This window comes from Danio rerio, chromosome 18, assembly GCF_052040795.2.
Source record: "Danio rerio strain M-AB ecotype USA chromosome 18, GRCz13ab, whole genome shotgun sequence".
NCBI classification, from domain to species: Eukaryota; Metazoa; Chordata; class Actinopteri; order Cypriniformes; family Danionidae; genus Danio; species Danio rerio.
Genome location: NC_141038.1, coordinates 42,027,166 through 42,052,352, shown reverse-complemented (window position 1 = coordinate 42,052,352; position 25,187 = coordinate 42,027,166). Strand labels below are relative to the sequence as shown.

The window sequence follows — 25,187 nt, the reverse complement described above, 5'->3', positions numbered from 1 at the left end:
AAAAGGACAATATAACTTTCACTTTAAAAAGTTCATATTTTCATTGAGCTTACCAAAATGCATGGATAGCATTGTGAAGCTTACATGGAATGCAGCTTTTGAATTCAGCCAAAACAAGGTCTCATAAACATTTCATAATCATAATTATGCCACTTAACTTCTGTAGCAGCCTTCGAGCCTAGAGTTCCCATGATGCTTGACTATGCTGGAGCTAATTTCCAAAACATGCTGTCTGCTTTTATATATCTGAGAACAGCAGAGAAAGTCATATAAGCTTAATGCTAATGCTAAATTTACACAATCTGTGCACTCAAAAACACACACTACTCTCCCTCCTGAGCCCTAGGGAAATGATGACTACATAGTGAAGGACGAATTTAACGTTTAGTACGAGACACTTGCTTCCAGCTGGTGAACAGCTTTTAGTCTCTCAGCCCAAAGGGTTTGGCTCTCTGAGATATGAATGTCTGCATTATTAAAGGCCTTCGTGAAAACAAACAGCCCAAATCTCAGCACTCGTTCCAGGAGAGCACACACAGATGAAGTGATAATGGAGAAACTCACCTCCATTATGGGATTGGATGCCAGAACTTTCTCCTCCACGTTGGCTTCGCTGGCAGATCCACTGACTGTGGCAAAGTAACGCATGGCGTATTTGGCCGAAACCGTTTTTCCCGCTCCAGATTCTCCACTTACAATAATAGACTGATTCCTCTCATCCCTGAAAGATATGAAATGATGAAATTAGTTAAACAGAAGGAAAACAGAATATGTTCAAGGTACATGTAAATTATTTTTATAATTACTTTATTTTTAACCATGCAGATTTTGAACATGGTGAATCAAAAGCAAGACTATGGAATTGAAGCTTCTAGAACAGGGCTGCTCAATCCTGTTCCTGGAGATCTACCTTCCTGCAAAACACAGCTCTCACCCTGATCAGACACACCTGAACCAATTAATTAGGACCTGAACAGCACTTGATAATTACAGGCAGGTGTGTTTGAAATGGGTAGCAACTGAAATCTACAGGAAGGTAGATCTCCAGGAACAGGATTGAGCACCCCTGTTCTAGAAGGGCAAATTGTGCAAATTAAAGTCCACTTTTGGGTTTTTCGAGGACAACACAAATGCTTAGAGCAAGCATTACACAAATAAACTTCAATGATAATGTATTATACACACTGATGTGGACTGTAACATAATAATGTGCAACTATTGTAAAGCTGTGAACTATCTTCTAACTATTGTAAAAATTGCTATACAGATAAACTCAATTGAATTTTCTCTCTGTTATTTGGATACTCACATGTTTTTTCTACCAGGTGCGCCGCTAGACCTAATTTACTGGGGCACATGCCCCAGTAAAAATCGCCAGTGCCCCAGTAAATGCTTTGAGATTTAATTTACTTCATATAAAATGTGTATTTATTAAGAGTGGTAATCTGTGGCAATTGGAAAGTGGTAATTCACTATGTGCAACCGAACTAACACTGGTAAAAGCAATGTAGTTTAATCAAAAAGCAAAGTGACGCATCTCTGCATGTGGTCAGAACTATACCCGGGTGCGGATGCCACACACAGGGCTACTGCTGGACCCTGCTTGACGCGTCACTCTTCTCCCGGTGAGTCTCGGTTGTTAACACGCACGCTGAAAACAACTACTTGCTGCTCACACGCCCCTCATGCGTTATGAAACCGACCGGCCTTTAATGCGAAGGTGATGGCACGCAGTGAGTTTTGCAAGTCGACAAAACTAAAGTTTCAATTATGTGATGCTGCTGTTAAGCATGCCTCCTGATAGATTTTTTGTATGAAGTAAAAAAGAGGTTTGTATGAAGTCAGGGAGGTAAGGCTCCATAAACATTATTCTCTGCCAAGTCCAAGACAAATAGATAATTATTATTTTTTTTTTGTATTCTATAAAATTGTCTGCATGAAGTAATTCATATGAAATTATTGTTCATGCTAAATATTTCTTAAATGGTCTTAGCATATCACTCCAGTTGTGTCTCTATGTTGTTTTCTAATTAGATTTAGCATATATATATATATATATATATATATATATATATATATATATATATATATATATATATATATATATATATATATATATATATATATAAGGAAAAAATATTTGCATATATAATTTTTTTAGGGAGGGGGGGGGTGTGCACCAGTAGAGCTTTATGTCTAGCAAAGCCCCTGTTCTCTATTATGACAATTGGTGATGAAAATAAATGATGTTCAATAAGATGTACTTGTGTTTACTAGCTGTTTATTCAATTACATATGAATATTGAACTGAAGGCCTGCATAAGCTCCAAACAGCGATTTTTGATTACCTCAATCCGACTAAAGTCATAACTGATCTAAACAGAAATGGAATTAAGACGTGGAGATATTAGTGCCAATATTGATATTAGCTTTGATATATAGATATTAGCATATATTAGTGGCTATATTGAAGTAAACACAGCAGTCAAACTATTACCATCATGTAGGACTTTTCGCCTTAATTTCCGACAAGATTGTTTTTGGGTTTTTTTTCACACTTTTATTTCTAGAAGTTCTAAACTTGACTCAATGACTTCAAGTTAATGACAGAACTGACCTATTATGAAAGTCAAAACCACCTAATCTGACACAGTGACAGACAACAGTAACAGACAAAATATTGTGCAGTCTGAACCCAGAGCCAATAGACATTAACTGATTGATACAAAATTTCAGACCTCACAGCTCCACAAAAAAGGAACACGAGATCCAAGAAAAACGAGAGAGTGAAACAGAACCATGGCGTGTCTATTTTTGGCTGGGCTGCAACATCCTGACCTACAAACCTTCCCTTTGGATTGAACACTGAAGATTATAGTGAATGTTATGTGACATTAACACAGTAAAGCCAGAAATACTCATATAGTAACACAAAAAAAGGAAAAGTCTCAGTGCTGTTCTGCTTACTGCTTTTAAGCACAGTAGCCCAAATGATTCATTAAAATTATGCAATTTTAAAAATGTGGGTGAAATGGAATTTATATCAGAGATAATTTATTATGTTCTGTGATGTTATAGTTCTTTTTCAGATATTTACTAAGTGATGTTTGACAGATTTTTAATTTTCAATATTTTATATACTTTTATCTTCTGATTTATTTATTTAAACTTTTTAAAACAACTTATATATATATATATATATATATATATATATATATATATATATATATATATATATATATATATATATATATATATATATCAAATTATGTTTAACAGAGCAAGGAAATTTTTCATGGTATGTCTGATAATATTTTTTTCTTCTGGAGCAAGTCTTATTTGTTTTATTTCGGCTAGAATAAAAGCAGTTTTACATTTTTTAAACACCAGTTTGGGGACAATATTGTTAGCCCCTTTAAGCTATATTTTTTTCTCAACTGTCTACAGAACAAACCACTGTCATACAATGATTTGCCGTATTACCCTAACTTGCCTGGTTATCCTAATTAGCCTAGTTAAGCCTTTGTCACTTGTCACTTTAAGCTGTTTAGAAATATTTAAAAAGTATCTAGTAAAATATTGTTTACTGTCATCATGACAAAGGTATAACTAAATCAGTTATTAGACATGAGGTATTAAAACTATTATGTTTAGAAATGTGCTAAAAAAAAAACCTTCTTTCTGTTAAACAGAAATTGGGGGGAAAATAAACAAGGGGACTAATAATTGAGAGGGGCTAACAACAAACATTACTTGACTTGACAATTGCAAAGCTGAATTGCAAAAATCATGCCTATAATAAAATTCTCTCTCACATTTTTTTTTTATTCTTTCTTGTTTTGTGTTTGTTGTGTTCTTGAGGACAAAAACTATGAAGCACATATTTAAGTATTTGTCTAAACACAGCTCCCATGAGCATAACTACTGTTGTTATTTTTGCAAAATCTATTGAACTTTCACAAAACAGTGGACATGAACCCGATCGTCTCGAGACTTGTGCACTGTAAAAAATTGCTGTAAATTGTACAGCATTATTGGTAATTTAGGTTGCCAGTAATACTGTAAAATTGACAAGTGCACTGAAAATTAACGATTACAATTGTGCCGTAAAGCAACAAGTGCGCTTGTAAATTTTGCCAGTAACATTGTAAAAATTCCCAGTTATACTGTCAAATTTACAAGCTAAAGCACAATTGTAATTGTGTCAACTGTACAGTGCACTTGTAAATTTTACAGCAATTTCTTACAGTGTGGTCTCATTCATTTCTATTGTCTTTTAGCCGTAAAAACAACTATGGAACTGCTTTTTTCTTATGTAATTTTTATTTACTGTATAGTCATAAACACACTGGTTTATAGAGCAATTAGTTTAATTGTTTACTGATGTTTTATATTCCTAGTCCCTCATAGACAAATGAATTAGAAGTTCAACAATTGTACAAATGAGCTTAAATGAAAATTGAAAATAGTTTTAAATGGCGAACAACGAAACCATCAACGGGTGTACATAAAGGTCTTCATTCACATATTTGCAAGTAGCGACAGTTTAACAAACTTCAACTCAGACTTACCTGGCCATCTGCTTATACGCTTCTTCAGCCACTGCGAAGATGTGAGGGTCCATGTCGCCCATGTTCTGCCCACTGTATGCGTTAATGATGTCCGCTCCATAGATGGGAAGAGTCTCATAAGGGTTTATAGCGACTAGAACAATACCTATGTCAAAAAAATATAAAATAGAAACTCAATAGGTGCATTGGTTGCATTTTATTTTAAGTTTAGTTCTCGCTATTAACATACCATCAGTTATTAATAATAATAAAAATAATAATAATAATAATACATAATAATGCATTTTATTTATAAAGTGCTTTTCTAAGACTCAAAGAAGAAAAGAGAAATCAAACATGAAATAAAATACAAGTATACATAAATAAAAGTTTGAATATATAAACACAGAATAATCAAGAATCTAAAAATGCAGTCTTAAAAAGATGAGTTTTTAGCATCTTCAAAACTAGTTAGTGTAGAAGCATTTCTTACAGAATAGGGGAGAGTATTTCATAACCTAGGTACAACAAAACAGATGGCTCTCTCCCCCATTGATTTTAGTCTACAAGGTGGTTGTTAAAGGCTGAGAGTATTGCAGGGAGCCATGGGGTGTGTACTGAGAGACTATGGGTTCTATTTTGACCATGTGCAAAGTGCAAAGCGCAGGGCGCAAATGCAATCAGGGCGTTTCAGAATCCACTTCTGCAAATATAAGGATGGAAAAATTCGCTTTGCGCGGTGACACATGGTCTAAAAGGGTTGAGCTTATTTTCTTAATGAGTTATAGGTGTGTTTTGAGAATAAACCAATCAGAGTCTCATCTCCCATTCCCTTTAAGAGCCAGTTGTGTCGCGCCATAGCACATTTAATATTTACATGACGTAAAGTAAGTGTAAGTGGAAAAACTGAGCATTTCACTAGCAAGAAAACAGTTAAACAGAGCATCTGAAGTGCGAGAATGAGAGATAAGGCTATTTATTTTCTCATCTACTTTCACTTTCGCTCTCATGGATAGGGAAACCTTGTATCCACAGACGTCAATTAGCCTATAAATAATTAATTTAGTTTATTAAGTGCAAAGATTTGTTTCAAAACTATTTCTAAATTCAGTTCTAATTTCAAGTAAATTAATAAATAAACAATAATAACGAAGTGTGATTAATAAACTGAGTTATATCCAAATACACATGCAGTGCCCCATATGGTCTGAAACCTGACAGGTGGGCAAATCTAAGCTTGTTTTTAATAAAACAAATATAAATATGGATATAATAAATAATACTGCTAATAATGATACCATTATACAAAAGCAAATTGTTATAAATAAACTGAAAACGCTCACCGAGATGAAGAAGGCATGAAAGTTTGGTTTTTATATTTATGTAGTCTAAAAAATAATGTTTTGAAATATTTTAATCCTTTATCTTTATATCCTATAAATATCCTTATTATATCCTATATATATCCTTAATTTTTTATTATTTTTCATATGTAAAGATATTTGCGTATTGCTCTACATCTCGTGTGTATTAAGCAGTGTGTAAACGAAGCGCATAACTAACGAGCTCTGCGCTGGACACTAGGCCGGCTTTGTTTTGGTCTATTGAAAAATCTATTATAGTTTCTCAAAATAGCAACATGCCAGCAATGCGCCTCAACACGCCTCCCTTTTTAGACCAGAACACCTATGGGCGCACATATTAGCACAGATGCATTTGCTATTTAAACAGCGTGGAGGAAAATGTCAAAATGACTCTTGCGCCAAGCTGAAACTAGCAAACAACTATTGTGTCGCGCCTTGCGCCTCTTTGCGCCGGGTGTACGATAGGGCCCAATGTCACAGATGTAGGAAGAAGCGGTAAGATGTAGAGCTTTATATGCAAGTGTGAGTGTTTTAAAAATGATACGGGACTGAACTGGGAGCCAATGCAAGCACACCAGTAATGTGCTGACGTGGTGGAGTGCATGTGAGAGTGAGGGCTGCTGTATTTTGATATTATTAACAATTTTGCCTACCCAATTCACCTGTACCACATGTGTTTGGACTGAAATTGAAATGGAGGTGAATGGGGTAATTGGGTAGGCTAAATTGTCCGTAGTGTATGAGTGTGAATGAGTGTGTGTGGATGCTTCCCAAAGATGGGTTGCGGCTGGAAGGGCATTCGCTGCGTAAAAACGTTCTGGATAAGTTAACGGTTCATTCCGCTGTGGCGACCCCAGATTAATAGAGGGACTAAGCCGAAAAGAAAATGATTGAATGAATAAACTGACATTGGGGGGTTAAAAGGACTAAGATAATGGCAGACGTTCTGGCATTTAACTCACACTTTCAAAGCAGAATATCTGACTTTAGCATTGTTTTTCAGATAAACAGAATGTTCACTTAGCATGTTTCTTAAACATCTGCAAACTTATTATGATATGTTATTATGATATGTTGTTATGCTTAAGAGAAGTCAAAAACTTACATAAAGCACCTTTAAGAAATGGTGTGTAACGCAGCATTTATTTACAGTGTAGGGTTGGAGTAGGAGGATAGAAGTTCTGTATACAGTAGTCCGTGTGTGTGTGTGTGTGTGTGTGTGTGTGTGTGTGTGTGTGTGTGTGTGATTAATTCTTTTTTATTTACCGCAGTATGTGTAGATGAGCTTGGAGTCGATGAAGCGTACTTTCAGGTTGTGTAACACAGCAGGTTCATGAAGGTAGCTGAGAGCAGTCAGGTCATTTTCTCCCACCAGGATATCTGGGTTACGCAGGTGTGGCAAGTTGTTCGTCTTGGGGTCCAATTTAAACTCCAGGTCCTGAATAACACAATTCACAACACAGATTGTGTTTTGAAGGGATACCATTTTTTTATGACTGGGAAATTGACTCATTCATGCTTCGGGATATTCAAAACTGATTTGTTGCGACCAGTCACAAGGCACAGGAGAACTAATGCCATTATGACTTCACTGACTTCTCGGGCATTTCTAAAGGCTGGATTTGAAATGTCACAGCAAGAAATATATAATTATGTCATCATTTGTTCACCCTCATGTCATTCCCAATGACTTTCTTTCTTCTGTGAAGCATAGAAGAAGATGTTTAGTAGAATGTTCGTGGAGTTTGGCTACCATTTATTTATTGTGAAAGCTTCTTTCTGCCATGAAATGAACAAAAGATACTGTAATTGCAATAATTCCTATCACAATTCAGATTTTTTTTATATCATACAATCTTAATAATCTTACGCAATTACATTTTGGTCACACGCTATTTTAAGGGACAATATGTTCTAATATCAAACCATTACCTAAGCTCAATAAACTTATTAAAAGCAAAGTATAGTTGGGTTGGGTATTAGGTATAAATAGGAATGTATATCATAATTTGTAAGTACTAATAAACAGTTAATATCTTAATAATAGGCAGGTAACAAACCAGTTGTTAATAATGTGAACTGTTGCTTAAACTAAACCCCATTTCTTTCAGAATTGCGAGACACAAACTTGCAATTGTGAGTCTAAAGTCCCAATTATGAGAAAACAAAGAAAAATGATTATTAATGTCAACTGTAAGATATAAACTCGCATTTCTAAAGAGTAAAGCCTGGATTGTAAAATGCATAATTACTTTATTTCTTATTGCGTATTACTTTAAAACAATATTGCATTCCATGGCGGAATTAACTATCAATAACTCTAATAATATATCCCAAAAAAATTAAACATTTTGCTAAAAAAAAAACTTTAAGCTCCACAGGACAAAATCTCTAATGAACAATCATTTGAAGGGCTACAATAAATGGAAGGTTTTTATTTAATGAAGACCTAATTTTAGGTCTGTCTCACATCTAATTAGTTTGTGACTTAAATCTGATATGCACATTTTTTTTTACCTTTATGAAACTTGACAGTGCCAGTTAATATTACCTTTCATGATATGAAAAACTCTGAATGTGCATTTAATAAAATGTTAATTATTGATGGGTTATAAATCTGTGCAATGAGGTAATACAGCCATTAGAAAAAAGAATGTATATATATATATACACAGTACACTGACTTGTTTTATTTCAGCTAGTTCGGCAGCTATTAATTTTATTTAATAATTAAGTTTTGGCAGTTATTAATTTTGAAAACACAATTTTAAGGATACAATTATTAGCCCCTTTAGGCTATTTATTTCAATAGTCTACAGAACAAACCATTGTTTTACAATAACTTGCCTGATTACCCTAACCTGCCTAGTTAACCTAATCAACCTAGTTAAGCCTTTAAATATCACTTTAAGCTGTATAGAAGTGTTTTGAAAAGGGGGGGGCTAATAATTCAGGGAGCTAATATTTCAACTTCAACTATATATATATATATATATATATATATATATATATATATATATATATATATATATATATATATATATATATGTGTGTGTGTGTGTGTGTGTGTGTGTGTGTGTGTGTGTGTGTGTATATACATATATATATATGTGTGTGTGTGTGTGTGTGTGTGTGTGTGTGTGTGTGTGTGTGTGTATAATATTATATATATATATATATATATATATATATATATATATATATATATATATATATATATATATTGTAGCGAGCGATTATTTGCCACGTCGCCCTGGTCGCTAATTTCACCCAGCTGGACCATCATCAAGTCAGGATCGATCACAGCTGGAGCTCATCAAGCCGGGAGACATATAAGCCCAACCTACGCCAGGAGAAGATGAGCTTCATTCCTTCTATGACTCCCTGTGCTAATGCTTGTCTCTCTGTCTCTCCTTAGCGGACTCCAGCTCGTGACGATCCTGCACCCGACTACTCACCGTCCTTCACCTACTTCCCGGAGCACCAGAGCACCTCACCCTAAAGAAGAGCACCTTTTTACAGCACATTCACTTTGTAATTAAAGCACCCTCCGGGGACTTGTCTGTAAACTCATCCTGTTGTGCCGCTGTTTTCCCTCTGCCTCGCTACAACTGGTGGAGAATGCGCGCTTTTTCAGAGGGAAAAAAATTCAGCACTTACCAGTAAGAAGAAGTAACCACTGAATTTTCTCTGTTTTTCTTCTGTTTACAGACAGGCATCCGCTCTCTCTCTCACTCACGCTCTCTTACTCGGCTGTCATCCCCTCCTGAGTCATGTCGATCGAAGAGGTAGTACGCCATCTAGCGGAAATCTCAAGAAGACAACAAGTGATAACTGAACAACTCACCGCCAGACAAGACCGTATGGAACAACAGCTCCGCCAAGCGGCCGGTTCCAGCCAGTTCTCTGAGGTGAGCGCCCATAGATTTATCACAAAACTCAGCGACCTGGATGATATTGATGCTTACCTGCACACCTTTGAGGTAATTGCGGAAAGAGAGAGATGGCCGAAGGAAAGTTGGGCGAGGATGCTAGCGCCATTCCTGACTGGAGAAGCTCAAAGAGCTTATTTCGCATTAGAGACACCGAAAAATGACGACTATAAAGCATTAAAAAAGGAGATACTCGCCAGAATGGGACTCTCCAATATAAGCGCAGCACAACAATTTTCTCAGTGGTCCTATGATGACAAACAGCCGGTTCGGACCCAAGCAGCCAACTTATCCAGATTGGGAAGATTATGGTTACTGGGAGGAGATCCAACCGCAGTCCAGGTCGCTGAGAAAGTAGTCATTGAAAAGATGATGAGGGCGCTACCCAGACGGCTCCGCACACTTACCAGCATGAGGAACCCCGACTCGCTGGCCGCTTTGGTGGAGGCGGTGGAGCTGGCGGAAGCTCATGTGGCCCGGGAGACTGGGGAGAGAGCGGCTCTGCCACCCCGGAGGGTAAATGCGCCATGGCGACCGGTGGAGGGCACAACACGACCAGGCAGCAGACCGGCGGTCCCCAGCCCAGTCGACGAGCCGATGCCCACAGAGCCAACAACACTCTCGGCCCCGGCCTGGACGGCAGGGTGCGTGGTACATCGCAACATCCCTCCCGAAGCTCCCACCCGAAAAGTATGTTTAGACGGGAAAACACAGACGGCCACACTGGATACAGGAAGTGCAATAACACTGGTCCACCCAAACACGTTAAAATACCATCAAGAAGGGAAAGGTCGAATCCCGATTACATGCATACACGGTGATACCCGCCACGTACCCGCCCAAAGAGTCACTATAGCGACTAAGTCGGGAAGCTGGCGCATCGAAGTAGGAGTGGTTCCAGATCTTCCTGTACCCCTTCTTCTGGGCAGAGACTGGCCGGGGTTCGATGATCTCCTCACCCACCATCAGGCTCGATCGGCTCGGGCAAAGAAGAACAGCAAGGGACGGGCTCAACGGGACCGCCAAACAGCGCTGATGGCCACCGAGAGCGACAGAGGGGGTGAGTCATCATCGGCTAACCTGTACTATGATCTTTTTCAACAGATTACCGCAGGTGGCGATTTCGGGAGAGCACAGCGTGAAGATGAAACGTTGAAGCACTGCTGGCCACAAGTCCGGATCATAGACGGTAACGAACGGTTTCCCAGCCCTCACCCCCTCCCACATTTTATTGTACAAAATGGTCTGCTGTACTGTGTCGCAGAGAGGCGGGGGGAAACGAAGACGCTATTGGTCGTCCCGAGGACCAAAAGGGAGACGGTTCTGGAACTGGCACATACTCACCCGATGGCAGGACATCTAGGAGCAGCCAACACGATCAAAAGGATTAGAGATCGTTTCCACTGGCCCGGGTTGGATGGAGAAGTCAAGAGGTATTGTCAGGCATGTGACATCTGCCAAAGAACGTCTCCCCAACGACCACCCCCCAGCCCTCTGATACCATTACCCATCATTGAGGTGCCCTTCAACCGCATTGGCATGGACTTGATAGGGCCTTTGCCGAAGTCGGCCCGGGGACATGAACACATCCTTGTCATCCTCGACTACGCCACCAGATATCCAGAAGCGATACCTCTGAGAAAAGCCACGTCATCGGCAATCGCTAAAGAGCTGTTTTTATTGTGCAGCCGAGTAGGAATACCAGCAGAGATACTGACCGACCAGGGCACCCCATTCATGTCCCGGTTGATGGCAGACCTCTGCCGCCTCCTAAAGGTAAAGCAAATAAAAACCTCTGTTTATCATCCGCAGACTGATGGCTTGGTGGAGCGCTTTAACAAGACGCTGAAGCAGATGCTCCGCAGGGTGGTGGCAGAGGATGGGCGCGACTGGGACCTCATGATCCCGTACGTGCTTTTCGGGATCAGAGAAGTTCCCCAAGGATCTACAGGTTTTACACCTTTTGAATTGCTGTTCGGCCGTCAACCACGAGGGCTATTGGACGTGGCTCGTCAAGCTTGGGAGCAAGAGCCAGCCCCACAACGGTCAGTGATTGAGCACGTACGGGACATGAGAGGACGTATAGAGAAAGTCATGCCCATTGTCAAGCAACATCTGACCGAAGCCCAGCGCGCCCAACAGCGATTATATAACCGGCCCGCCCAACCCAGAGAGTTCCAACCAGGGGACAAAGTAATGATCCTGATACCTACCACCACCTCGAAGTTCTTGGCCTCTTGGAAGGGGCCATATACAGTGGTAGAAAGGGTAGGGCCGGTAAACTATCGAGTCCGTCAGCCGGGACGAAGAAGAGAAGAACAACTTTACCACATCAATTTGATGAAGAAATGGGTTGCAGCTCCAGGTCATCTAGTTGCCTTCTCAGAAGAAACTTCTCCCATTGTCCATATAGGTGAGCAACTCTCACCGAATCAGAAGGCGGAGCTGCAAGCCTTGGTCGGTCAGTTCAGGGATGTGTTCTCAGAGAAACCGGGCCGAACCACCATCATCCAGCACGACATCATCACCCCACCTGGCACCATCGTCCGGCAGAGGCCTTATCGAGTACCAGAAGCTCGCCGGCTGGCTATCAACGATGAGATCCAAAAGATGAGGAAATTGGGAATCATCGAACCATCTCGTAGCCCGTGGTCCAGCCCCATAGTGATGGTCCCCAAACCCGACGGCACCCTCCGCTTCTGCAATGACTTCAGGAAGCTGAACGAAATTTCCAAATTCGACGGGTACCCCATGCCTCGGGTGGACGAGCTGCTGGATCGGCTGGGTGGAGCCCGATTCATATCCACGATCGACCTCACCAAAGGCTACTGGCAACTACCACTAAGTGAAAGCGCCAAGGAGAAAACCGCCTTCTCCACTCCCGGTGGGCACTGGCAATACCGGGTTCTTCCCTTCGGGCTCCACGGGGCTCCAGCAACATTCCAGCGTATGATGGACATCCTGCTGAGACCCCACCAGCCGTATGCAGCAGCATACCTCGACGACCTAATCGTCCACTCCGAGTCATGGGAAGAACATCTATCCCGGTTGCGGAGGGTGCTCCTTGATCTTCGTAGGGCTGGGCTCACAGCTAATCCCAAGAAATGCCACCTGGGTCTAGCAGAAGCCAAATACCTCGGTTTCCACATCGGTAGAGGTCTCATACAGCCACAACAGAACAAGATCAGAGCACTACAAGAAACTCCACAACCCACCACAAAGACCCAGGTACGTGCATTTCTGGGGTTAGCGGGCTACTATAGATGTTTCATTCCCAATTTCTCATCCATAGCCAGCCCTTTGACAGACCTGACCAGAAAGGGGCAGCCAGAGAGGATACAATGGAGCAGAGAAGCAGATGGCGCGTTTCAAGCCCTGAAGACTGCACTAACATCCTCACCGGTACTGCACGCACCTGACTTTGGCTGCCCCTTCATTCTTCAGACAGACGCTTCCGACTCGGGCCTGGGCGCGGTCCTCTCCCAGGTCCACGGCGATGAAGAACACCCCATCATGTACGTGAGTCGGAAGCTTACCCCTGCAGAGACCCGGTACGCCACGGTAGAGAAAGAGGCCCTGGCGATCAAGTGGGCAATCCTGGAGCTCAGGTATTACTTACTTGGCAGAAGATTCACCCTGGTGACCGACCACGCTCCACTACAATGGATGTCAACAGCGAAAAATAACAACGCTCGAGTCACCAGATGGTTCCTGTCGCTCCAGGATTACAACTTCACTGTTCAACATCGAGCCGGGGCCTCCCACGGAAACGCCGACGGGCTCTCAAGGCTATGGTCAGGATGGGCAGGTCTGTCAAAACATTCTACCCCCCCTCTAAATACTCTACCTTTCCTCCGCAGAACACCCAGGACCAGGACGACGCTAAGGGGGGGGGGGAATGTAGCGAGCGATTATTTGCCACGTCGCCCTGGTCGCTAATTTCACCCAGCTGGACCATCATCAAGTCAGGATCGATCACAGCTGGAGCGCATCAAGCCGAGAGACATATAAGCCCAACCTACGCCAGGAGAAGATGAGCTTCATTCATTCTATGACTCCCTGTGCTAATGCTTGTCTCTCTGTCTCTCCTTAGCGGACTCCAGCTCGTGACGATCCTGCACCCGACTACTCACCGTCCTTCACCTACTTCCCGGAGCACCAGAGCACCTCACCCTAAAGAAGAGCACCTTTTTACAGCACATTCACTTTGTAAATAAAGCACCCTCCGGGGACTTGTCTGTAAACTCATCCTGTTGTGCCGCTGTTTTCCCTCTGCCTCGCTACAATATATATATATTATCTGAAATAATCATATATATATATATATATATATATATATATATATATATATATATATATGTGTGTGTGTGTGTGTGTGTGTGTGTGTGTGTGTGTGTATGTATATATATATTGTAGCGAGCGATTATTTGCCACGTCGCCCTGGTCGCTAATTTCACCCAGCTGGACCATCATCAAGTCAGGATCGATCACAGCTAGAGCGCATCAAGCCGAGAGACATATAAGCCCAACCTACGCCAGGAGAAGATGAGCTTCATTCATTCTATGACTCCCTGTGCTAATGCTTGTCTCTCTGTCTCTCCTTAGCGGACTCCAGCTCGTGACGATCCTTCACCCGACTACTCACTGTCCTTCACCTACTTCCCGGAGCACCAGAGCACCTCACCCTAAAGAAGAGCACCTTGTACATCACATTCACGTTGTAAATAAAGCACCCTCCAGGGACTTGTCTGTAAACTCATCCTGTTGTGCCGCTGTTTTCCCTCTGCCTCGCTACAACTGGTGGAGAATGCGCGCTTTTTCAGAGGGAAAAAAATTCAGCACTTACCAGTAAGAAGAAGTAACCACTGAATTTTCTCTGTTTTTCTTCTGTTTACAGACAGGCATCCGCTCTCTCTCTCACTCACGCTCTCTTACTCGGCTGTCATCCCCTCCTGAGTCATGTCGATCGAAGAGGTAGTACGCCATCTAGCGGAAATCTCAAGAAGACAACAAGTAATAACTGAACAACTCACCGCCAGACAAGACCGTATGGAACAACAGCTCCGCCAAGCGGCCGGTTCCAGCCAGTTCTCTGAGGTGAGCGCCCATAGATTTATCACAAAACTCAGCGACCTGGATGATATTGATGCTTACCTGCACACCTTTGAGGTAATTGCGGAAAGAGAGAGATGGCCGAAGGAAAGTTGGGCGAGGATGTTAGCGCCATTCCTGACTGGAGAAGCTCAAAGAGCTTATTTCGCATTAGAGACACCGAAAAATGACGACTATAAAGCATTAAAAAAGGGAGATACTCGCCAGAATGGGACTCTCCAATATAAGCGCAGCACAACAATTTTCTCAGTGGTCCTATGATGACAAACAGCCGGTTCGGACCCAAGCAGCCAACTTATCCAGATTGGGAAGATTATGGTTACTGGGAGGAGATCCAACCGCAGTCTAGGTCGCTGAGAAAGTAGTCATTGAAAAGATGATGAGGGCGCTACCCAGACGGCTCCACACACTTACCAGCATGAGGAACCCCGACTCGCTGGCCGCTTTGGTGGAGGCGGTGGAGCTGGCGGAAGCTCATGTGGCCCGGGAGACTGGGGAGAGAGCGGCTCTGCCACCCCGGAGGGTAAATGCGCCATGGCGACCGGTGGAGGGCACAACACGACCAGGCAGCAGACCGGCGGTCCCCAGCCCAGTCGACGAGCCGATGCCCACAGAGCCAACAACACTCTCGGCCCCGGCCTGGACGGCAGGGTGCGTGGTACACCGCAACGTCCCTCCCGAAGCTCCCACCCGAAAAGTATGTTTAGACGGGAAAACACAGACGGCCACACTGGATACAGGAAGTGCAATAACACTGGTCCACCCAAACACATTAAAATACCATCAAGAAGGGAAAGGTCGAATCCCGATTACATGCATACACGGTGATACCCGCCACGTACCCGCCCAAAGAGTCACCATAGCGACGAAGTCGGGAAGCTGGCGCATCGAAGTAGGAGTGGTCCCAGATCTTCCAGTACCCCTCCTTTTGGGCAGAGACTGGCCGGGGTTCGATGATCTCCTCACCCACCATCAGGCTCGATCGGCTCGGGCAAAGAAGAACAGCAAGGGACGGGCTCAACGGGACCGCCAAACAGCGCTGATGGCCACCGAGAGCGACAGAGGGGGTGAGTCATCATCGGCTAACCTGTACTATGATCTTTTCCAACAGATTACCGCAGGTGGCGATTTCGGGAGAGCACAGCGTGAAGATGAAACGTTGAAGCACTGCTGGCCACAAGTCCGGATCATAGACGGTAACGAACGGTTTCCCAGCCCTCACCCCCTCCCACATTTTATTGTGCAAAATAGTCTGCTGTACTGTGTCGCAGAGAGGCGGGGGGAAACGAAGACGCTATTGGTCGTCCCGAGGACCAAAAGGGAGACTGTTCTGGAACTGGCACATACTCACCCGATGGCAGGACACCTAGGAGCAGCCAACACGATCAAAAGGATCAGAGATCGTTTCCACTGGCCCGGGTTGGATGGAGAAGTAAAGAGGTATTGTCAGGCATGCGACATCTGCCAAAGAACGTCTCCCCAACGACCACCCCCCAGCCCTCTGATACCATTACCCATCATTGAGGTGCCCTTCAACCGCATTGGCATGGACTTGATAGGGCCTTTGCCGAAGTCGGCCCGGGGACATGAACACATCCTTGTCATCCTCGACTACGCCACCAGATATCCAGAAGCGATCCCTCTGAGAAAAGCCACGTCATCGGCAATCGCTAAGGAGCTGTTTTTATTATGCAGCCGAGTAGGAATACCAGCAGAGATACTGACCGACCAGGGCACCCCATTCATGTCCCGGTTGATGGCAGACCTCTGCCGCCTCCTAAAGGTAAAGCAAATAAAAACCTCTGTTTATCATCCGCAGACTGATGGCTTGGTGGAGCGCTTTAACAAGACGCTGAAGCAGATGCTCCGCAGGGTGGTGGCAGAGGATGGGCGCGACTGGGACCTCATGATCCCGTACGTGCTTTTCGGGATCAGAGAAGTTCCCCAAGGATCTACAGGTTTTACACCATTTGAACTGCTGTTCGGCCGCCAACCACGAGGGCTATTGGATGTGGCTCGTCAAGCTTGGGAACAAGAGCCAGCCCCACAACGGTCAGTAATTGAGCACGTGCGGGACATGAGAGAACGAATAGAGAAAGTCATGCCCATCGTCAAGCAACATCTGACTGAAGCCCAGCGCGCCCAACAGAGATTATATAACCGGCCCGCCCAACCCAGAGAGTTCCACCCAGGGGACAAGGTAATGATCCTGATACCTACCACCACCTCAAAGTTTTTGGCATCCTGGAAGGGGCCATATACAGTGGTAGAAAGGGTAGGGCCGGTAAACTATCGAGTCCGTCAGCCGGGACGAAGAAGAGAAGAACAACTTTACCACATCAACTTGATGAAGAAATGGGTTGCAGCTCCAGGTCATCTAGTTGCCTTCTCAGAAGAAACTTCTCCCGTTGTCCATATAGGTGAGCAACTCTCACCAAATCAGAAGGCGGAGCTGCAAGCCTTGGTCGGTCAGTTCAGGGATGTGTTCTCAGAGAAACCGGGCCGAACCACCATCATCCAGCACGACATCATCACCCCACCTGGCACCATCGTCCGGCAGAGGCCTTATCGAGTACCAGAAGCTCGCCGGCTGGCTATCAACGAGGAGATCCAAAAGATGAGGAAATTGGGAATCATCGAACCATCTCGTAGCCCATGGTCCAGCCCCATAGTGATGGTCCCCAAACCCGATGGCACCCTCCGCTTCTGCAATGACTTCAGGAAGCTGAACGAAATTTCCAAATTCGACGGGTACCCCATGCCTCGGGTGGACGAGCTGCTGGATCGGCTGGGTGGAGCCCGATTCATATCCACGATCGACCTCACCAAAGGCTACTGGCAACTACCACTAAGTGAAAGCGCCAAGGAGAAAACCGCCTTCTCCACTCCCGGTGGGCACTGGCAATACCGGGTTCTTCCCTTCGGGCTCCACGGGGCTCCAGCAACATTCCAGCGTATGATGGACATCCTGCTGAGACCCCACCAGCCGTATGCAGCAGCATACCTCGACGACCTAATCGTCCACTCCGAGTCATGGGAAGAACATCTATCCTGGTTGCGGAGGGTGCTCCTTGATCTTCGTAGGGCTGGGCTCACAGCTAATCCCAAGAAATGCCACCTGGGTCTAGCAGAAGCCAAATACCTCGGTTTCCACATCGGTAGAGGTCTCATACAGCCACAACAGAACAAGATCAGAGCACTACAAGAAACTCCACAACCCACCACAAAGACCCAGGTACGTGCATTTCTGGGGTTAGCGGGCTACTATAGATGTTTCATTCCCAATTTCTCATCCATAGCCAGCCCTTTGACAGACCTGACCAGAAAGGGGCAGCCAGAGAGGATACAATGGAGCAGAGAAGCAGATGGCGCGTTTCAAGCCCTGAAGACTGCACTAACATCCTCACCGGTACTGCACGCACCTGACTTTGGCTGCCCCTTCATTCTTCAGACAGACGCTTCCGACTCGGGCCTGGGCGCGGTCCTCTCCCAGGTCCACGGCGATGAAGAACACCCCATCATGTACGTGAGTCGGAAGCTTACCCCTGCAGAGACCCGGTACGCCACGGTAGAGAAAGAGGCCCTGGCGATCAAGTGGGCAATCCTGGAGCTCAGGTATTACTTACTTGGCAGAAGATTCACCCTGGTGACCGACCACGCTCCACTACAATGGATGTCAACAGCGAAAAATAACAACGCTCGAGTCACCAGATGGTTCCTGTCGCTCCAGGATTACAACTTCACTGTTCAACATCGAGCCGGGGCCTCCCACGGAAACGCCGACGGGCTCTCAAGGCTATGGTCAGGATGGGCAGGTCTGTCAAAACATTCTACCCCCCCTCTAAATACTCTACCTTTCCTCCGCAGAACACCCAGGACCAGGACGACGCTAAGGGGGGGGGGAATGTAGCGAGCGATTATTTGCCACGTCGCCCTGGTCGCTAATTTCACCCAGCTGGACCATCATCAAGTCAGGATCGATCACAGCTGGAGCGCATCAAGCCGAGAGACATATAAGCCCAACCTACGCCAGGAGAAGATGAGCTTCATTCATTCTATGACTCCCTGTGCTAATGCTTGTCTCTCTGTCTCTCCTTAGCGGACTCCAGCTCGTGACGATCCTTCACCCGACTACTCACTGTCCTTCACCTACTTCCCGGAGCACCAGAGCACCTCACCCTAAAGAAGAGCACCTTGTACATCACATTCACGTTGTAAATAAAGCACCCTCCGGGGACTTGTCTGTAAACTCATCCTGTTGTGCCGCTGTTTTCCCTCTGCCTCGCTACAATATATATATATATATAATCCAACATTTAATCCAACAGTTTATATATAAATAAATCTTGTCAGGGATATTAAAAACAGTGTATATCTGTATATAGTGACAATCTCTCCCTCATTAGCACAGGAGGTGAGTCTTGCTTTTGAATCTGACACTTTGTTCAAGCTGATATGTGTTTCTAGGTGTTTTTAGCTCTGCCCTGGTGCAAAGAGCATGGTGCAAAACGTCAAAACGACTCTTGTACCAAGCTGAAACTAGCAAACAACAATTGCGTTGTGCCTTGCCCCGCATTGCACCGGGTGTATAATAGGGGCCTAAATCTTTGTCATGGACTATATTTCTAAAAATAAGCTTGAAAAGTTGTCAGTAGCAGGGTAGTACTGACGTCACAGGCAAGCACTCTGAAGTCACTGTGGCCCGTTTATAGCCTAATGTTAGCTTTTCAAATCTTGCTTTTAAATTTAAGATCCAAAAGTGCTCAAAGTTGTATTTTCTTGTAAGGATTATCCGGCTGGACAAAACGTGTAAGTGTAATGAACAGTGTTTGAACACAGAGCTTATTATTTGAAATCTTCGAAAAGTCTGTGGGAAAATCATATAAGAATTTTTTCGAGGGAACCAATTTTATGCTAGCAGTCGATTAGCCTAAAAGATGACATCTTAGTTCCTCCACTCTGTTTGAATTTAAAGTGACAGTCACCAAAATGGCACAATTAGGATCAAAGCCTAAAATGGACAGTTTTAGAGAATTATAAAACATTATCATTGTGGCATTTTTAACTGAAACTTCACATACACACTCTAAGGATATCAGAGACTTAGGCATAATCCCAATTCTACTTTTGTATACCTTCCTTTTGGCCCTTGAAACAGAGCGTAAAGGGGAAGGGCCTCAAAATTTACCCCTAAGAAATGGGACACCACTACAGCACCTGCACACGTCATCATACGTCATCGATCCCTTGCTTGATATGAGATTGACGATTGCGACTGCTGTAGTTATTCCAGTTGTGTTGTTTTGGGGTATTTATCTTCAGGAAATCACCGAAGGCAATGATATCATGTTATCATAACGATATAATGTAGCAATAAGATTGTAACTATACTGCGCATTTAACTCAGTGGCCATACTCATCTATATCAACACACGAAAAGAACATTAACATTATAGCAGACACTGTGAAAAGCTCATTCCCAGACACTAGACTTTTCTGACAGGGTATTCGCGGGTAATCCGTTCTAAGGGGTATAGAGCCCTTACCCTTAGTCCTATGCCTTCACTCTAAAGAGAATTGGAACACCCCTACCCCTTCAAGTGAATGCGCAAAACGAGGGGTAGGGGGAGAGGGAAGGGCTAAGAAGTAGAATAGGGATTGGGGCTTATTTTACATCTTCAAAAAGAAGCTTTAAATTGCATTTATTTAATATCCTTTATATGTACATATAAAAATCACATTTGTTATTGTAATTAAATGCAGACATCAAAATGGGAACCCTCATTCTCGTCCTATTAACAAAAAGAATGTTTTATGGGGTTTTTTGTTTCAATATCATGTGCAATTCTGCGAAGCCTGATATATACGAGTCTATTAATGCATTCTAGAAGCAATTCTCTTTAGCTTTTACAAACTCAATATTATAGAATACTCAGCACAGTATTATTGACATTAGCACGATTAGGCTAATAGTTACTGATAAGCTGCTAACACTAAAAGGTTGAAGGATCAATTACAATTAATGTACCAGTAGATCCATTGCGCTGTAAGTAATGTTAATGAAATGAGGCTTATAAACAGCCATTACGCTGACCTTTCCATCCTCCAGCTGTAGTTGCAGTACTCCGTCTCCTTGTCTGTAGTCTTTAGTGAGCTCTGCTGATCTCCAAACCTCCTCGTCATCCGGGATCCAGACCCGTGCATACTGTACACACAGAAATAACAGTAATTATGCAATGTTCATTCAATCTTACGGTTTATTTACTTATTTTAACCCACTGATTTAAAGCTATTATGCAAAAATCACTTTCATAAGCGGTTTAATCACAGTTGTGTGGCAGCATTGTGTGCAGATAAAATATAGTATAGTATGTATGAACTAATCAATCACACTTGTCAAAAACAGTCTGCAGAAACACTTTGCTTGACATTCTCCCTTTGTACATGTCATTAGAGGGGGAAAGCACCACCCATTAGTGATGAGCTCTCCTTCGTTAGCATGAGGTGCATTAGCATGAGCATGACAGCCCTGAGTGAGAAGCAGCCATCCATCGTTAGAGTTTAGTTTTTCACAAAAAGAAAATAGTTAATCCTCTTCTGAATCTGCCACTATGCTGACATATAGGCACTTGCAGCTCCGCCCCTTTAAAAATAACCAAAATTCATTTGAATTTAAAGTGACAGTCACCAAAACTACAAAGCCTAAAAGGGGCAGTTTCAAAGAGTTATGAGTGTGATATTTTGAGAAAAAAAACTTCACATACACCTTCTAGGGACATCAGAGACTTATTTTACATCTTGTAAAAAGAGGCATAATAGGTCTACTTTAAGGAATAATGGAAATGAAAGGAGTTATACACCTAAGCTTATATAGAATATAATAATTAGGAGAAAATGGTAACAGTCTACAAAATGTAATCAAAATTTAGAATCTGACTTGCTGAAAAATCCATACTATACTAAGAACACACTCATGGCTGAGGAAGATTTACTTTTTAAAAGTAAATTTGTTAAAATTATTCTACAAAAAATAATTCAATGATAACAATATAATAATACATTGATAATAAACAGAGAAATGTTCATAGTAGGTGAGCATGCCTTATCTGGTAAAGGTCAAATCATGTATTAATTTAAACACAATATAACATATATGTGTTATGGTCACCAACGATTTAGCCTGGGCAGATAGCTGGTATAAACACAGATCGCTAATGAACTACAAATCCGCCATTTCAAGAACTACAAGTTTCAGTCATGCACCACACACACAAACGGGTTCCTGATCACATTTGATTACACTCAAAGCTGAAGCTGCTCAAAGACTGATTAGTTTGACTAGTTATACAGCATGCAAACACTGCCCATAAACTGCTGTTTCCTCCTGTGTTGGCTGTTGCTTGTCTGACCATTCTCTGCATAATAAACCCTGCATTTGAATCTGCACTTTCGTTGATATTCCGCAGATGTGTATAAATGGCGGAAGAAAGTAGCTCCTCTAACAAAAGGGTTTATTTGACTCTCTGTGTTTGATTTTCTCTTTTTTATAAACGATTATGCCATCAAACTGTTGTGTAAATGCAATCATTGCGATCTAGTTGCAAAAAATGCCAGGTTCCGCGATATTTATTCATGTTGTCCCAACACAAATGGATTAATTTAACTTCATTGTTTTTACAAATTTAGGTAAAAACATTTAAAAAATGTTAAAACTAAAAAATCTAAATCATTTTAATGAGTGTTTTTTTACTTACAAGACTCACAAACACACAAGCACACTTCCACGTGAGCGTTTGAGTGTATGGTTAAAAACTAGCTTAGAGCGCCACCTGCTGTTAAAACCTAATTCTCAGAAATCAATTCAAGAGAATATGAGAAAATACTTTGAAAATCTCAAAATCGCTTTCTCGATTGATTCTTACAAATCATCTCCACCAAACATACATATTTCATATCTAAAATAAATGTTTTGTGAATGTTATTCTAAATATTATTTTTCATTTTCTCTAATAAACTACAACAGCGGTGATAATTTGAATCAGCTTTGCTATTCTGTCTGACCTGCCTCATCACTAATAATAACTGAATCGGTAACAGTGGAGACAGTATGAACACAGTCAGGACAGCAGAAGACAAACAGCACAGTTCATCAAAGAGAACAACCAGAACCAACCAATAATCCTGATTAGACATGAATGACTGAACCTTACAAATGTGAAGACAGAAACTAAAACAAACAACTTATGATAGTTCAGCTGAGGAATGAAAACTATAGACAGCTAAAGATACAATAATCTAAATGATTCTGTCAATTCATGGTTTTAGACTCCCGTTTTTCATTCTGTGCATATTTAGTGTTTCTGAAAAGGCCTGAACGTGCCAGCAGTGATTACATCACTTACTCAGTCATACGGGCCAGGTGGGATGTAGTCCAAATTTCCATCATCATAAGACGTTTGTGTATGATGCTCACGCACATACAGCCCTGTACCACAGGACACTGCTCAAGCATTTTAAACAATGTGGAGTAATATATATATATATATATATATATATATATATATATATATATATATATATATATATATATATATATATATATATATATGTGTATATTGAATATAATAAAATACACTGTAAAAATAATTATTGATTAAAAAATAATAAATAAATAAAAAATATATTTTTTTAAATTTTAAAATCTGATTAACTTATTAAAATAGGTTAATTCAACATAGAAATGTGTTGTCTTGACAATTTGTCTTTTTTTTTTTTTTTTACAGTTTAGCACAAAAACTGTCGAGGAAGTTATTTAGATGAAATGAACACACATGAATGCCATCTTTTTTGATTAATTATACAACAGTTCTGTCTGGTTCTTGAATCTGATTGGCTGATAGCCGTGAGCTGTTAAAGTAATATCAACATTTGTACACTCTTAACCCTTCTTAACTACTACACCCACACAAGTGGCAAGCAGAGATCTACAGTTTGACAAATATTGCAGCTGTTGAACAACATAACATACTTTTGAAGCTTTTTTAGGCGAGAATGTAGTTGTTTAGATTGCAGCTATGCAGTTTATTTATAAGGATAGTGCCATACTGAGCAGAGCAAGGAAGGTTGTTGTTCCACCACAAGATGGCAACAGAGACTGCATATTAAGTCTTTAGGGGAGAAAATCAGCATTTTGTTAAGCATAATTTCCAACTGCAGCTAAACAAATTATAACAGAACTGTTTTTTTTTTTATTATTATTATTATTATTTTGTAGTGCTGCATTTATACCATAGTAATCTGGTAGTGTTTGCTTTGCTGTGGCTTTTCGGGGTTAATTATTGTGAAATCCTGATTGCAACAGAAAAATAAATTTCATGCCGTTCAGCCTTGCAATCTTAAAATGTGAGAACAATAACCTGTTTTGTCATCACTTTGGATATTAAGCTATAGAATTGTTCAAATACTATAGTTCTAAAGTGATGTGTGTGAGTTAGCATTTCTGCTGTTCTGGCGTCAGATGTAGATGTGTATGAATGGCGGAAGAAAGTCGTTCCTCTTACAAAACGTTTTTTTGAGACTCTCCATGTTTGATTATCTCTTTTATATAGACGATTATGCCTTCAATCTGTTGTGTATTTCGTTATCGGCTGTATATTGTTACTGGTGGGACACTAAGGCACTCGGCCTTCAGCCAACGCACGTCTCCCACCAGTGGCGATTTATAGTCATAACGCACTGATACTCGTGTGATATTCATTATTTGTATAATCCTAATAGCACTATTAAGACAGCAGCTGGTGAATGCATACTGCAAGGCCTAATATATTAGACTGATATGTTGCATTAGACCTATTTTTTTATATTAATAAACTTTATTTATATTATCTCACTAAATGGACAATTATAATGGTCACAAATTATGTGACCATAATTTTATATTGTATTAATATTTTATATTGCATAATATTATTAATATATTAAATATTGCATAAGAAATATTACAACTGTAAAAAAAACAAAATGTACTGACATCATTTAAATACAACCCAGATGATATATTGTTTTATAAATGTCAAATAAAGTCACTTTATTTAACTTCTCAAAATCAAAAGTTGTCCCATAATGAAATTTTAAAGCTTAAATAAAAGAAATCACAATATGTTACAAAATAATATTAAATATTATATATTGTTAAATATTTATATTGGTGTTTTTTTATTGTGCAACAC

At 41.7% G+C, this 25,187-nt stretch overlaps 1 protein-coding gene and 1 long non-coding RNA gene across 16 annotated transcripts in view; one reads left to right on the top strand and one right to left on the bottom strand.

Annotated features, from left to right (window-relative positions):
- LOC147839797 (uncharacterized) overlaps positions 1-25,187 on the top strand; it is a 516,604-nt gene that overhangs the window by 443,297 nt on the left and 48,120 nt on the right. The window lies entirely within an intron of this gene.
- The window catches only part of myo5aa (myosin VAa), a 164,030-nt gene that overhangs the window by 103,647 nt on the left and 35,196 nt on the right, over positions 1-25,187 (bottom strand). For 11 of the 15 annotated variants that reach the window (XR_015515196.1, XR_015515197.1, XR_015515194.1 and 8 more), the window contains exons 2-5: positions 21,053-21,163; positions 7,181-7,352; positions 4,572-4,716; positions 565-721 (exon numbers count right to left, since the gene is read on the bottom strand). Coding sequence is in view for 9 of the 15 variants with exons in the window: in XM_087293353.1 (XP_087149479.1) it covers positions 565-721; positions 4,572-4,716; positions 7,181-7,352; positions 21,053-21,163 (585 nt within the window). In the remaining 6 variants the exon portion in view is untranslated. Of the gene's footprint in view, positions 1-564; positions 722-806; positions 879-4,571; positions 4,717-7,180; positions 7,353-21,052; positions 21,164-25,187 lie in introns of those variants that run through there. The other 4 variants (XR_015515198.1, XR_015515199.1, XM_087293359.1 and 1 more) reach the window with 1 other exon arrangement.